The sequence below is a fragment of the Calidris pugnax genome, unplaced genomic scaffold (genome assembly GCF_001431845.1).
Source record: "Calidris pugnax isolate Ruff unplaced genomic scaffold, ASM143184v1 scaffold25, whole genome shotgun sequence".
NCBI lineage: Eukaryota > Metazoa > Chordata > Aves > Charadriiformes > Scolopacidae > Calidris > Calidris pugnax.
Window position 1 is genome coordinate 1,505,926 of NW_015090805.1, and position 16,105 is coordinate 1,522,030.

At 38.3% G+C, this 16,105-nt stretch overlaps 1 protein-coding gene across 1 annotated transcript; it reads right to left on the reverse strand.

Moving 5' to 3' along the window:
• Positions 1–2,405: 2,405 nt before the first annotated feature.
• Positions 2,406–15,813, reverse strand: FUNDC1 (FUN14 domain containing 1). The gene is made up of 5 exons (XM_014938147.1): positions 15,701–15,813; positions 13,540–13,696; positions 11,558–11,633; positions 4,646–4,774; positions 2,406–3,049 (listed from the first exon to the last, which is right to left on the reverse strand). The coding sequence occupies exons 1-5, from the start codon at positions 15,729–15,731 to the stop codon at positions 2,972–2,974; spliced, it is 471 nt and encodes a 156-aa protein (XP_014793633.1). The 5' UTR covers positions 15,732–15,813; the 3' UTR covers positions 2,406–2,971.
• Positions 15,814–16,105: the final 292 nt, after the last annotated feature.

The window sequence follows — 16,105 nt, forward strand, 5'->3', positions numbered from 1 at the left end:
TTGGGCTGGACACTAAGGCAAAGCAACTTTGATGTTTAACATTTTCATCTTTCGGCATTTTTCTTTGAATCCCAGATGCCCCAGCACTCACATTCCTCCTTGGGCTTCCCGCTTCCAATAAACTGCAAAAGTTGTGTTTCCACAGCTTTACATATTCACCTTGAAACAACACATTTGGGATGCTAGCATGTTATTTGTGACCTTGGTTTTGGTTTGGTGCAGGGGGCTGGGTGTTATATTTTACTTTCAAAAGTCTTAAACAGGCTTTAACTCACCCAAACCCTTACACCTCGCAGATCCCCCTGACGTGCTTTCTGATCTTGCTCACCTTGGCCACAAGCCCGCATGCATGAAGTCAACGTGTAACACAGGTCTCTGAAGTCCACAGAGGCGCCAAATCTAAATATATACTGGGTTACTACGTCAAATGCCTTTCACGTACAGCCCAGCTGATGGGTGTGCACCCCACCTCCTGTGCATCCCAAGTTTATATCCATCCGTCTGATGCTAACGAATCGCTATCGTTGTTCAGACACGCACCCAACGGAATCTGCGTCAAAGAGACTCCGTATCACATCAACTTGCTGGTACAGTAAAAAACAGAGAAATCAGGGCCGAGCAAACAGTGCTTCTTGGGCAGAAACTTCTAAAAGGTTCACAAGTTTGAAGTGCAAAAAAATGCATTAAGCCCCTGCTTGGATTCTCAACTTCTTTAGAATAACCTAGTAACAAATTACCAAAACCACCTTAAAAACCTACTTGAGAATAAATTTTCCAGCCCATCCACAGCTATGCCTGCAATCTCCTTTAGAATCTGCTTCCTGCTCTGCTCTGGCAAAGGTGAAAGCAGCGATCGCATTGAGGAAATGAAGCCCCATTTGCTTTCTGAGACCTCCCAGACGTAACACTCTCCCAATATGCTCACTGAAGCCAAGCCGTACCCTCATTTTTCCATAGCTGACACCCTAGACAGTGAACGTCACAGAATCACAGAATGATATGGGGTTGGAAGGGACCTCTGGAGATCATCTAGTCCAACCCCCCTGTCAAAGTAGGTCTACCTAGAGCAGGTTGCACAGGAACGTGCCCAGGCAGATTTTGAATGACTCCAGAGAAGGAGATTCCACCACCTCCCTGAGCAGCCTGTTCCAGGCTCTGCCACCTTCAAAGTAAAGAAGTTCCTCCTCAGGTTTAGATGGAACTTCTTATGTTCAAGTTTGTGCCCGTTTCCTCTTGTCCTCTTCACTGGGCACCACTGAAAAAAAGACTGGCAAATTTTGAATGACTCCAGAGAAGAAGACTCCACCATCTCTCTGGGCAGCCTGTTCCAGGCTCTGCCACCTTCAAAGTAAAGAAGTTCCTCCTCAGGTTTAGATGGAACTTCTTATGTTCAAGTTTGTGCCCGTTTCCTCTTGTCCTCTTCACTGGGCACCACTGAAAAAAAGACTGGCAAAAAGTCAAATTAAGTGACAATGGAGGAAAAAAAGAAATGTCTAAGTTGGGGAGAACATAGAGGCAATAGAGGTGAATATGAAAGTGAGCATCATTTCCAGCTACAATGGACTGCAAGAGCAGCCTTCTGTTTGTTCCAGGCGCATTGCACCCACATCCTATCGAGCCCCACCAAGTACCGGCCCTTGCAGAGCGCTCGGACAGAAGCCTCATCTCTTCATCTCACCAACTACCGACATCCGAAACGACCTCCGTGGTTTACTGAGTGCGACACAATGAAGCATCAGATCACTGTGGAGCCTGTGCTCCCAACGATTCTGTGATTATCTGCCTACTACAGCTTTATCAATGAGTTTTACGCATGCCTACGCATCTGGGAAAAATAACATATATACAGAATCACAGAATCTTCTAGGTTGGAAGGGACCTTAAAGATCATCTTGTCCAACCGTCAACCTAACTGACAAAAATAGTCACCCACACCACAAACAAGGAGCATCATCACTAAACCATACCTCCCAGCACTACATCAACCCGTCTTTGGAACACCTCCAAGGATGGTGCCTCAACCACTTCCCTGGGCAGCCCATTCCAATGTCTGATAACCCTTTCAGTGAAAAAATTTTTCCTAATATCCAGCCTGAACCTCCCCTGGCGCAACTTGAGGCCATTTCCTCTTGTCCTGTCGCCTGTGACTTGAGAAAAGAGACCGACCCCCATCTCTCTACACCCTCCTTTCAGGTAGTTGTAGAGAGCAATAAGGTCTCCCCTCAGCCTCCTCTTCTCCAGGCTGAATAACCCCAGCTCCCTCAGCCTCTCCTCATAAGACTTATTCTCCAGTCACAGTTACTTAGTACACAAATATCACAAGTATCTCTGCAAATATTTGTACCAGATGCCTGCAGGCTATAAACACGAGACTTTCTTATTTTCTGCGTACACAAAGGCCAGAGTCAAAGTTAATTTTCATCTTTAATAAGCTCATGATTTTCCATTATTTAATAGTCTGTAAAAAGGTATTACAGATTGATAGATTATTGCAGTACCTTCTAAAGAACATGGACAGCCGTGAGGCCGAAACTACAATATCATATACATTATGTAGTCATTGATACTATTTACTACAGCATGAAGAAAAATAATTTTAAATAAACCATATTTAACCGAAAACATAGAAATGGAGCTTTCCTTCTTAAAGTATGGTTACATATCTACATTCCAAGAATAACATTTTAAAAAATGCTAGATCTTGAAAGGTCATAGATAAAGAGTCATGATGAAGATGAACCAGTTTTGCCCAGAAATGCTACGAGCAGCACACTGCACAGTTTTTCAGCAAATCCTAGTTTTGCCAAGCTTCAAGAGGCAAAAGCCTGAAATGTAAGCGTTTCCAAGCTGTCTAGCTAGTCCATTCATCCTGCTCCGGAAGGCCCAGTGACCCACACTGCTTTAAGACAGTGTGTCACCACAACTGTTCTTTGCTGCCATCAATGCCATCGGGAAGAGACGATTCAGGTCCTTATGATGCCAGGCCTAACAAAAAGCCTCCAACAAATCCACTGGACACCACGATGTTCTGTTTGATAAATTCTGTTGACTGAGAAGAAAAATAGCATTTGTAAAGAACTGAGTCAGTTGTGTCTGATTGTAACATTTAATACTTATCCTAATTGCCTGGAAACAAGAATACTAAAATTATGGAGGGGGGGAAGCAATATTTTTAAAAACATATAAAGTGAGGTGGCAACTGCTGGCACCAATGGAGTGAAAACTGACTCTCAGCTGCCTTAACCAATATATTTAAAACATAGTTAGCATTTTGAAAGTCAAAATACAAAGGAATTGTCAAAGTAATTTCATGCCAATACCACTCTTGTTTTGATTAAAACAAGACAGATGTTTTTACAAACTCCCTTGGCAAAAAAGCACGACTGCTACCGTCACTTCAATTTTAATTACATGAAAAAAAGTTTTAAAAAATATTGGGTTTTGGAAGATTAGATCATTGGAAAAAAAACACCAAAACAAACCAACCCCACACTTCACTCCATTATGAGCCAGTTTCCTAACAACTTATTGCTACAAAAGTCACTTATGTATGATGACATTTGTACACAGTATTTCATTAAGTAATAGCAAAGAGTATAGCATGTTATATCGAACATATTGCATTTCACAAATCCTCCACTTGAAACAATTGTGCTACTAGTGCACAATTAGAAGAAAGTAACAATTATTATTTTTTTTTAAAAAAAGGAAACAACCAAAAACCTCATCCTGTCCCACCCATTTCTGCAGGGTGATGGAGAAGGGCAGGTTAAGCTAATTGGGGTAGAGAAGCAGCTAGAAAACCATCTCTCTTGAACTTTAGCTTCCCACTCACATTAAAATTTAAGATAGCTTTTAGCAATCTATGTGTCACTCCATACATGTTAATCTAAAGTCAAAACTCTTAATTACAAAGCCCTAGTTTGGCTGCTTTTACATTGCTTGCAACATATTCCAAGTCAGGATTCACAGTTACTAAGAAAGAAACTTAGATTGTTTGTATGAAATTTGAAAATATGTAAAAACAGCCTAAATGTACTTTTTTAAAGATAAATCAATTAAATAAAAGTCTTCAAATGACAGAATGAAACAGCCTCGGTGACGCTGATCAGTACCACAGGCTACTTCTTTTCAACATAGTATCTAACTGACAGATTCTGAAGACAGATATTCTTCAAACTGTAGAAAAATGAGATAAAAACCACAACTCTAGTTAGGAAGTGGTTATAGCTTTTCTCCAGAAAGAAAGGTCAGTCTTTTCCAACCAAGTAATTGTGTTATCAGCAATCTAAGACAATTTGGGTTTTGCCTTCATAGCTACCATGTTTTAACCACAACACCCTCAACTTTGTACCGTGTCATGACCTTACTGCTTTCTCACTTAAATGGCAAAGCCAATGGCAGACCCTTAACCGTATCAGCCGCAGAAACGCAGTAACGTTGAAGTCTGTGTGTCATCTTTAAGAGTGAACAAAACAGAAAGCTAAATGAATAAAAGAGAGTACAATCTGATAACTTTTAATAAAACATACAGCTAGACCATTTCTGATTCCTTCAGTTTTGCACCTGCATTTTCAACTAATCATCACCTCCAGCGGAAGGTAAGAACTGGCTGGTAGAAAACAATTTAACACCTCAGACTTACCTCTTCAATTAGAGTATTGATTTCAGGTGCTGCCTTATTTGCACGCTTTTTTAACTGTTTTTTTGCTTTGTTTACATCTTTTTCAACTCTCTTCCAGTCAACTTGTACATATCCGCTGTGACTAGCAATCTAGGAAAATAAAGAGAATTTAGTACAGTTGTAGTTAACATTTCATGAGTCAAAATACAATGTCTTAGTGCCTACAAAGTTTTATTGTTTTTTTTTTTATTACAGATGCAGAAAAAGACATTGTTCCAATTACAGCAGATACCCCGCTTCAAACACATTTTCCACCATAACAGTAGTTGAAATTAGAACAAACAATGGTAAAGCTCAGTAGACTATTGTTGATTTTACCAGTTCTCTATTCTTTAGTTATAAAAGCTTTATAAACAATGTTTTTCTTTCAACATTTACTATAACTTTAATTATAAGAAAAGGACATGTTGATAGGACAACAATGAAAAAACTGTTTCATCTCAGCTTCTTTCAGAATTGTGGAATTCTGATTTGTGACAGAGTATCCAGGGCTAATCAGAATTATCCTTAAAAATACTGAAAACTGTTATTTTATCCTACATCATTAAACTGTCCAACAAAAAAGTATCCAGGAGAATTCTCATACTTTCTATAAAAAAAAAAAGAAGCCAGTAAGTAGAAAAATAACACGGCCTGTGTACGGCACAAGTTCTGTAACATCAGCAAAATGGGTGAGCTTTGGGGGATTGCTCAGAGCAATTTACACTCAAACTCCCAAGATGCTTAAACAAGACCCATGAGATTTTTAGCATGTTTAACCATCATCCCAACCCCCTGCCTTATTTCTCTTACTGGAAAAAAGTAATATGTTCTGGTACTTGACCAACACTGACAGTCCCACCAATTTCCTTAAGACAATTCACAAAAGAAATACATATTTAAGTATTTATAGGATGATAGCTTCAAAAAAATAGAAATCAGGCAATTACTGCATGCTCTAGAGAACAGTGAAAACAAACAACTCATTAGTTGGGGGAAAAAAAGAGAGGGAAAAAAATCAAAACGAAGGATTACTGCTTATTTTAACTGCTAAAACAAACACACAGATCACTAACTTTACAGGTAGATTACTGTTATACAAAAAACTCTTTATGAAGACTGAGATTTCTCAAGTCCTTCTTAAGGACATGTTTGACAAATTCAGGTAACTTATGTAACAGCATTCTAAGCAAACAGTATACTCAGTGAATAAAAGCCACAGATAATGAACTTTTGTGGAACAGATATTTAAATATACAATTTATTACATTTGGCATAAAAAGAAATGTTTCGCATCGCTTACAGGCACTAAATTTTGACTTTCGCATAGTTCTTTCTACCAAATAACTGAAATTATACCATCTAGCTTGTTTTACAACAGCCACAATAATTAAGCAACATATTTCACTACAAATTAGAATTTCATGATCCTGAAAAAAAGCTTAAAATGAAGTTTCATACAGATTTTGCCTGAATTCAGAATGATGCTTCTAAAAGACCACATATGTAAGAAAGTAAACTTCAGCTACCACTTTTGCTCAAGATTTAAAAAAACAATTCCCTGGACAAATGCAAAATGAACTTATTAAATATTATACTCTCCTTTACTTCATACCTCAGAATGTAAGAGCTTCGTTGACCTTTCTTGTCTATTGTAAAACCATTTATCCACACAGGCACTAGGGTCAGGCAGGGATAGCTAATTAAGCGCTGTCTGTACAGTATGAAAACATCAAACCAGTTTTAAAGCTGTACTGGTTGCACATCCAGTCACTGGATGACATACCAGGAAAGAAAAAAAAAACAACATTGCACACTGGGGAAATTTTTATTTTATGAATTTACCATTACCACACGAATTTCAAAAAAGCCCAAGAATTGAATTGGTGCCTTCTAACTCAACAAAACTGAAAACTAAATATGGACTGATTTACCCAGTTCAATGCAACGTACGAAATTCTAAAGTATTTGCTTGTCTGTAAAACAGCAAAATATATATATATAAGCAAATGGATTTTAAAAGAAACATTTAATCAAGACCAGTTTAATTAGCTCAGTTATCGATACAGTACAAAGATGAGACAGAAGTTTTTAATTAACTTCTGTTTAGCTCTCCAGTAGGTAAAACTTACATTTGTATCAAAACTCCAGTTTACACAATAAAAATTATACTACTTTTCTCCCTTAAGTTAGTAGCAGAGATCTTAAGTTCTGCTTTTGAGTGTTTATACACATCTATGAAATAAGCAACAGAGGGTAATGTTTTGAATATAAAATTTATAACTGAGAAGAAAAAAACCCCTATACTTCACTGCAGTGACAGTCAGAGTCTGTGTCATATCTACTTTGGCTGTAATCCTACTCATTACATAACTTGTAAGCACAGAAAAATCCCACTGAACTCAAACGTCGGTGAGACAGGCTTCAATTTTTAGACCTTAATACATCATAAAAAAAAACCTATTCACTTATAACAGTAAATGTACATAAACACAAATTCTTCAAGCCCATTATTATGTTTAAGCCCAGCCCCTACAATAACAGAGAAACTAAAATAATAATATTCCATTATCAGTTCCATGCTTATATATATTAAAGCCACAAAGCTCTATATGTAGAGAGAGATATATATATTCTTAAAAGAGCTGGATAAGGGGTGTGTGCGTATATCTATCTATATATATACTGAAAAAAATTATATATGATAATGGATTAATATATATTATATACGTATCTCTCTCTCATATATCACATTAGTAAAATTTATTTTTGTTCAAGATCTTCCAGAACTGTTGAAAAAATAATGGATTTTTTCCAAAAAGGCAATTGAAAAAAATACATCAATTCAGGAATACTAAAAATATGTGCCTCTTTCTCTACACTTATCAAAGAAAACAAGAGATCTAAAGGGAAGACCTCATTTTGTGGGTGATACTGGAAAGGCATGCAAGTACTTCGTTATAGTGAAACATTATTAAGAGTAACGAGCAAAAAACACTTAAGAGCAAAAAAATTTATATGGAAAGATGGAATAAGAGAGTTTGAATTTCCTTAAAGACAAAAGCTCTCATACTGAAAAAGCCCAACCAAGCCCAGAAAGTACAGGTCAGCTCCCTGTGCTCAGCTGCTTGCGCAGCATAGAGAAGCCACGTATACTTTTAGGTATTTTTTGGTATTTAGATAGGTAGCAACCCCCATCACACTCAACCAAGTTTCCAGAACAGATCTGACAAGCCTCTAACTTCAATATGCAGATAAGGATGGACTGAGGAATGATACATTTTTCACGAGTTAAAACTGCAGATGAGGTATCTTCAGCCACCACCTGCTGGTGCATCTCCACTGTAACCGGTGAAACCACTCCAATTTACAAAGGCAGAGAATGATGCCCCTCCATTTCCTGTCAAAACCCGCCAGAAAAATGGTATTTCTTTAAAAGCATAACTTCCAACTACCATTTGCTATGGCTGTTCCACTGAACATTCCCTCAAAGTCTGCAGACATCAACTGTGAAGTGGGATATTCAACACAGAACTGATTACAATTCTTTCCTATTAAGTCCTCACTCCCAGAAGCATGTTGTTCTCTCCCTGCTTCACTGAGATGCCACATCATCATCATGGCATGGTATCACTGAACCCCCATTCAATAGAGAGCCAAGAATATCTTTAGAGTTTATTTTGCTTCTTGTGTTCCTTTCAGAGGTTTAATTTTCTTAAGTTAGGAAATAATTTAATGAAGAACTGAATTGAATTAATCAATAGCTTGTTAATGGGATAAAGCAAAATACATTAGTGGAAGCACAAATAAAAAAATACAGTTTTATGATTAAATAATAGTCAACACACAATGGAAAAACCTGCAATTTGTATGTCGACTACAGAGCAAAAAGCAGTGAAACCATTCCTAAGGATACAGGATGTCCTTAAGAACACAGAGAGCAGACACGCATTAAGAACATTTGTTTTTAACTAATTCATTACAGCAGAACCACATAAATTCATACCTCCCTACTCTTCAGGATTTCACTAAACTGTGCTGTATAAACTAGAAGTTATCCAAGGAAAATCCCCTACTTGCTACGAGAAATTAAATATATATTCCTTAATACCGTGCACGGGTATTGGTCTTATACCAGCATATTTGAAGAACTGCATCTATTTCAATAAAAAAGGACAGTTAATTGATCAAATCAAGCTGTTGAAATATCTGCCACAAACATGTGATACTAGATCTTAATTTTGAAAACGATGTATTCCTTAATGTCATTTTTATTCTCTCAGACTACTTCTTGCTTAATATGTATTAAGACTGAAAAACTTCTAGATCACTTACAAAAATCTGAAAAATCTTTTGTTTCTTGTACCAACTGACACTCCAAAACCATACTGCTTTCAGTTTCATACTAGATTTCTTGAGATGAAGTCACCACGAGCTGAAGAAAAAGTGCATTTTTTTAATTTCAGGACTGAAATGTTTCACTAGATGGGCTTCAGTCAAGAATCTTGCCTTCTGTAGTATTTCTTTTTTAGCAGGTAATTACAACGTCAATATTGCAATCAGCAGTTGAAATGACAGCTGCAACTTCAGAGAAATTTACAGATAAAAAGGAAGTTTCTAGTCATGTGCTGAAATGCTCCTCTGCCCACTCAGGGGAAGAGCTGAACATGTATTCATAGGGAAATTAAAATCACGATGTGTGATCTTTAAATGAAAAAATTAAAGACTACAGAAATGTAATTACACTATAGAATTTATGACTCAGCTTTAAAATGCAAAACGTTTTGAATTAAAATGAAAGACCAAGGCATTTACTTCATTCCCTTCCAAGAGAATCTGATCTTACTTAATTAAAGATATAGACAACTCAATCAAAATATGCAAGTCATTTTTTCTCTTGGATAATATTCCTTTTCAGAAACACTGTAAATGAGATCAACTAAGAAATCAGACACTCAAACACACAGCAAATCCATTTGATGTACAGGAAAGCTCCCAAAGCTTCACAGCTCAACAAGCAAAAATGCTGCACAAGTACTGTGTTTTAAGCAATTTCCATTTTCCTTTGTCTATAGGTCTTAATTTTGACTTTTTGGCTTTCTGTACTGTGAAGTACTAACGCAAGCACCTGTAGGCAACGTTCTGCCTGCCACCCCTGGATGCCAGGCCTCTGTTCTGTAGGCTCCTCAAGTCATACTTAGATAAGAATTTTCATTAAAAGAATTAAGACCAAAGGCATGTAACATGGGAAGAGAGATTCAGATCTTTAAGTCAACTACATCAAAAGGATGAGGAGTACTTCAAAATCCACTGTGTATATGTATAAAGATTTAATTCTTCCTTCATCATCCAGAAACACTCGTTACATCGGCCAAAGCAGTCCAGAGTACTCCACCAAATTGATTAATTTGTTGGCATAGCACATTTTGCCAAAAATTTACATCTGGATGATTCTAAACCATTTCAGATTCCACACCCTTGTAAAATTCAACCCTATGTTTAGGTACAAGCCCAATAACCAGTGATTTCCAGAAGATTTAAAAAGGTCATCAATGCACAATGGTGAAGTGGAATGAATGGTAATATTATAAAGCTTCATATCAAAATAATTTCTCTTTGACTTTTTACATTGTTGTTGATGCTTGCTTTTGAGTCATTAAAAATATAATACATTTTATATTTGTCGAAAACAAACCAAATAGTACCAAGACCATTCATTCTCACATAGAGTGCTGCAGTTCAGTTCTATGTTTAACATGGGGCTTAAAAACAAAACAAAACAAAACAAAAATGAATCCCAAAACAGCAGAGAACATGATCATGAAGGAAGTAAGAGTCCCTCACACAACTGTGACATCTCGATGCATTACAGAGCAGCCATCAGAGGTACCTCCCAAGCCTTCCTGATGGATAGTTGACTGCATCAGCCATTACAATCAAATGAATAACTAAAAGTAGGATATGCCTTCCAGGAATTGTCCAGGATGATGCTGGAAAGACTTAAAAAATATATATATATATACACACATATATATCTCTTTAACATCCTTTCTCAAAAAATGTTATGTTACTGAACTTAAGTAGGCACCAGTCTATTTCCTCTAGAATGATACAAGGAAAAGTGACAAGCTCATAGGTATAAGACATGAAAAACACCAATAAAAAACGTAAGAATTACTTGGCATCTTACAGAAGGATACATGAAATTCTCCTTGACTTAAAGTTTCATCATCTAATTTAAAGGCTTATGGGAAATATGTCCTCCCCTAACCACAGTATCTGATGAAAAATGCAAATCGGTATGCCAGATAACATCATTAAAAAATTCTGGACTTGAAATCCAGTTGAACAGAGGAATGCAATGAAGCCATCAGAAATCAGCAAAACTTCAGAGATTCAACTAGTAAATACAACACAGAGAGAAAAAAGAAAAATGTGGCTTCACAATGGGACCAGAGCAAGTGTTCCAAGCAACTGCCAAAGAAGCCCACTTCTTCTAAAGCACTGATAAAGTTCTCAAACCTATTTAAAAAAAAAAACAAAACACAAACCACAGCATAAATTCCTTGATTTCCCTAATCATAGCTTTACAGGCAGTTCCTGTAATCTTGCAATATTGAATCCCACACAGCTTCCCAGTTTCTGCACAGAGGTTTCTTTTGGCTTACTACAAACTATTTTACAGGATAGAGTAGGTTCTGATTTACCACTGATTTTTAGAAATGTCTCTTTTGTACACAATATTCCAGCTGAAATGTAAGTTTTTGACTGATAAGACTAAAAAGATGAAGTAGATAAGAAGCCGTCCTAATTAAATTTCACCCAACAGCTGTGTTTTTCCTATTGTTTAGTAAATAACATTTGCCAACTTATAAAGCATGAAATGCTACATACTTGAAGCAGAAGAAAGCCACCACCTACTGCAGTTGCTGCAAGCTTTCCGACTTTCTGGAACAAAAATCCCGCACACCTTAGGAGAACAAAACAAAAAAAAACCCAGTCCAATGAAGTTGACTGCTGAACATGCCACACTCCAAAATTCCTGACTACAACTATTACTATTTTTTCATTTAACAGAGCAAATGTATCATTCACATTTTTAAATTTTAAAATCAGGATATTTAATAAAAACAATTATTTAATTAATAATGTCTACCACAAGACAACATGATTAACAGTTACTAGTTCATGGCTGTCTGATGGCCCTGTTAAAGTTAAGCTTGAGATCTCCAGACCTTATCTATACAGGAAAGCTGTATGCTGCTATTAAATGTAGCATGTTAATAAAGCACAATGTAATAATATAAAAGTGCCATTATAAATGTTTCAAAATGGAAGGTAAATATATTATAGCATCATTTATATTAACTACACAACAACCCGTAACTTAAATATCTCAGATAAAAAGAAGTTACATTCCTACCACAAGAGTTAAAATCAGCGGGGCTGCTCTGCTGGGACACGGCCTTAGCCTATTTTTAATGGATCAAGGCAACCAGAAAATTAATTATCTCGTTTGCAGTCTCCAAACACTCCCACGTCAAACTGAGAACAGCACAGATATCGATATCATAGCACAGTTTAGGCAGGAAGGGACCTCTGGAGGTCATCTAGTCCAGCCGCCTTCCCAGAACTGGGCCAGCTGCAAAGTCTGACCCAACCTCTGAGCTAAATCAGGCTGCTCAGGTCCTAACTCAGGCAAGAGTTGAATGTTTCCAAAGCTGATGGTTCCATAACTTTTCTGGGCAACTCTGCTGGCGTCTGACCCACCCCCCACCAGCCCACACAGAGGGGAATGTTTCTTCTCCCTGCATATGAATAGTGAATTCATATACCTGAATACACACACAGCGGTACATACATCTACAGATACTGAAACATCCAGTTTCTAGATCCTTCAATAAGCCAGTTTCTATGGATGCCAGATGAACTATTCCCTAGAAGCTTCAGAGTTTACATATAGACATTGAACTTTTATAAATAAATTTAAGGCTACAGAGGTAAATTAAAAAAAAAAAAAAAATCAGACTGAAAGTTACACCTACACTTCTCAAAGCTATACTGAGCCTGGATATGACAATTTCACTTTTAGTTTATTTCATCTTCCAAATCCTGTATAATTCTGTTTTAAAAGTTGCTGTGCTACCATAACTTAACTTTTGCTAACTTAAGTGCTACTGAACTTAAATTTTTTAGAATATTGGAATAGACAAATACCATTCAAATACCTTTGACAAATAACAAATACCTTGACATAGTTGCTAAGACTGGGGCCACGTTTTCCAGTTTAAGTTCTCATCTTTGCTGTCTAGCTTTCACCATGAATCATTTTAGCATGTGGTATCTCTCTTCAGTTAATATGAAAGCAGACTGTTAATTTGTTCAAAATGGCTCCAGCTGAATTTAGAGGGAAAAAAGTCCCTATAAAATGAGGCTCTTAATTAAAAGTACATTCTGCCACACTTTTTTTCCTTCATTTCTTTTACCTTTAAAATATGTCTTAGCCATGATATTATAACTGGGTTTCTAAATCTATACTAGTAAGGAAATACGCTTTTCCATACAAACAAAAGTTATATGCAGTAATCTTCCATTTATTTCTTGTACTTCTAGAGTTCTGACATTTTCCCAAATCCTTGTCACAGTAACTGGTAAGAGTTGACTTAGCTAACTGGTGTTTTACCAATACTACAAAACACTTCCGAATGATGAGTCAGAGTAATGAGTTAAGAAATTATTCATACATGAATAATCTTGATCAATGATAAGGGAAATCCTATTAGAGAAGATAAACGCATCTGCTTTAAATAGCCTTGGAAAGAGGTCTTCTAACAGTAAAAGGTCTAGCACAGTTATGAAAAGTGATGCTCCCTCACCAGCCAGTCACGCCGCCCATCACAATCTGGGTAGCTACAGAATATTTTTCTACAATTGGTCCTGAATTCCGGCCAAACATACGATTCCACCAATGGTGACGCCGAGCATACTCTGTTAAATCCAACACTTCGTAGGAATCATCATCACTGTCATGTTCTTGAAAAGAAAAAAAAAAAAGAAAAAAGTTACATTCTCAGTTATGAAGTGAATTAACAATCTATGTAAAAAGCCCAAAGATTAACAGAACCATTTTTGGTATTAACTGGCTAATCCAGTGGTTTAAATTGCAGCACACAGGCTGCCAGTGGTCAAGCAACTCAGGATTTTGAGATTTTATGCCATAATATTCAAGGTAAGGAAGAGGGGACTATACGGAAGGTATAACCTATAAAATCTATGACTTGCACAGAAAAGGTGAACAGGAATCTCCTACCTGTTCAAGTACAAGAACCAAGTGGTATCACATGAAACTAGCAGGTATGTGGTTCAACACAAAAAAAAAGGGAAGTCTTCCTCTCCTCTGTGTCACCCCCCCACCCACCAGAATCCCCAGTTAACCTGTGGAACAGGTTGCTGCAGGATGCTGTAGATACTAAAAGCTGACGTGGACTCCAAATAACAACAGAATAAATTAAAAGAGAAAAAAACCAAAACACCAAAGGCTGTCAGACACAAAGACAACAACCATGGCTAATGAGGTCCTGGGCTGAAAATCAAAAAAAATCTGAGAAACTACTGGTACATGCTTACCCTGTTAAATCTTTCTTAGCTCATCCTGCAGCCAATGGCTTTCAGACAGTATGCTGGGCTTTCACCTGACCTACTACAATTGCTTTTATGATCTTAAACAACATAAAACACGTCTAACTTAAGAGAAAGCACACACATCTTTTCTGGGTAGACCAAAACTTCTAAAGATTGAGAACTTCTGGTCTAATGTTTTCCTCAGAGGGCTAGATGTTAGCATATGTTAACAAGCCAAGAATACACTTCTGTTCCTTTTCCACAACAGATGAAATAGATGAATCTGGGACTTCAATTAAATTCCGTACTTGCAGTACAATTCTGTCAACATTTTAAAAATAGGCCTCCTACAACTTCAAATTAGAGATCCTAAGCACCAAGCACACTCAAACGTCAAAGGGTAGAGATGGTTACATCTTTAAAAAAAAAAAAATCTTAAAAGTATATTATAGTTCTATGGACATGCACATATGAATTGAAGTCTGCTTCAGTTGGATACATTTAAAGTGAAAAATAAGTTCAGTAATGATGCTGGGGCATTCCAGAAAGGAAGAGAAGTTAAGTTACTATCTGGAATTACAAAGAAAGACTGTAGATATAAACATCCTCTTAAGGATGTCAGCCATTTTTTTTGTCTTACTAAAAGTATGAGTAAAAGGTTGCAGAATGCATGAAATGCACATGTAGGTATGAATTCTTTCCCTTTATTATCACCTAAGTGTTCTTGAGTACTAAAACATAAATAACAAGACCCATAATGCTAAAATGTCATAATTGAATGTTCTTTCTTTCTAACTTTGAGGCATCAAGTACAAACGGTTTAACTTCTTCAAATGGAGAAGACCACAAAAACACCATCATAGAGTATCAGCTTTGTTAATTCTGCCCCTAAATTAATATTATTCAAATAAAAAGCCACACAAGCATAACACCATGCGTGGAAAATAACAGTGTTAGAGCATTTTCTATTGATTAAACAACAACAAAAAAATTCCTTTCCTTACAGGATAATATTATGCATACCCTTCACGGGCATACAACTGTGCCTGTGCAAAAGGGCGTCACACCGTGAGGCCATACCAACGCACTTAAAAAGATCTGCGCGTTAAAAGATGCGGAGACGCTGGAGAAGGGGGGAAACGGCTCCTCGTTTCCCCGCTGCGCCCCGCAAGTTCCGTTCTCCGGCCTGCGGCCCGGCCAAGGCCAGAACCCGGCACCTCCGCCAATCCCCCTGCTGCTCTGAGGGCACCTCGGTCTTAAGGCGGCTTTCACCCCCCGAACTGCCGCTCCCACCCCGCCCCCATCACGCCGCTCCCGCCTAGAAGGCAGAGGCCGGCAGGGGGAAGTGCCGGGGCCGCCAGCAGTGGCGGTGGTGGAGGCGGCCGTCGCCGCTTGAGTCCGCCCGAGCCCACTGACCTGAGGCGGTCCGCGGCCTCCGCGCCGCCATCTTGGCTGGTGTTGACAGAGGAGCCGGGCCCGAGGCAGCCTCGCTCCACCCCCAAGCTGCGCGTGCGCCTGCCGCTGCATGGGTTTACCCCCTCCCTTTTCGACGCCGCAGAGGATTATGGGGGCTGTAGTTCCCCGCTCTGAGGGAGGGCGGCCATTTGGGCGGGGGCAGCGCCGGGCCCGCCCAAATGGCCGCCCTCATGGCCGCCCTCCTTCAGGGCAGGGCTGGACTATGGGGCTCGGTTTCTCGGTGGTCAGCACCTCAATCCCGGCGGGAACTCGGCTCCTCTGCCTTGGAGCCTTAAAGCTGTAGACCTATGGTGGTGGGCCGGAGGGTTGGCAGCCTAGGACTTCTCGCCTGCACGGTGGGAGCCT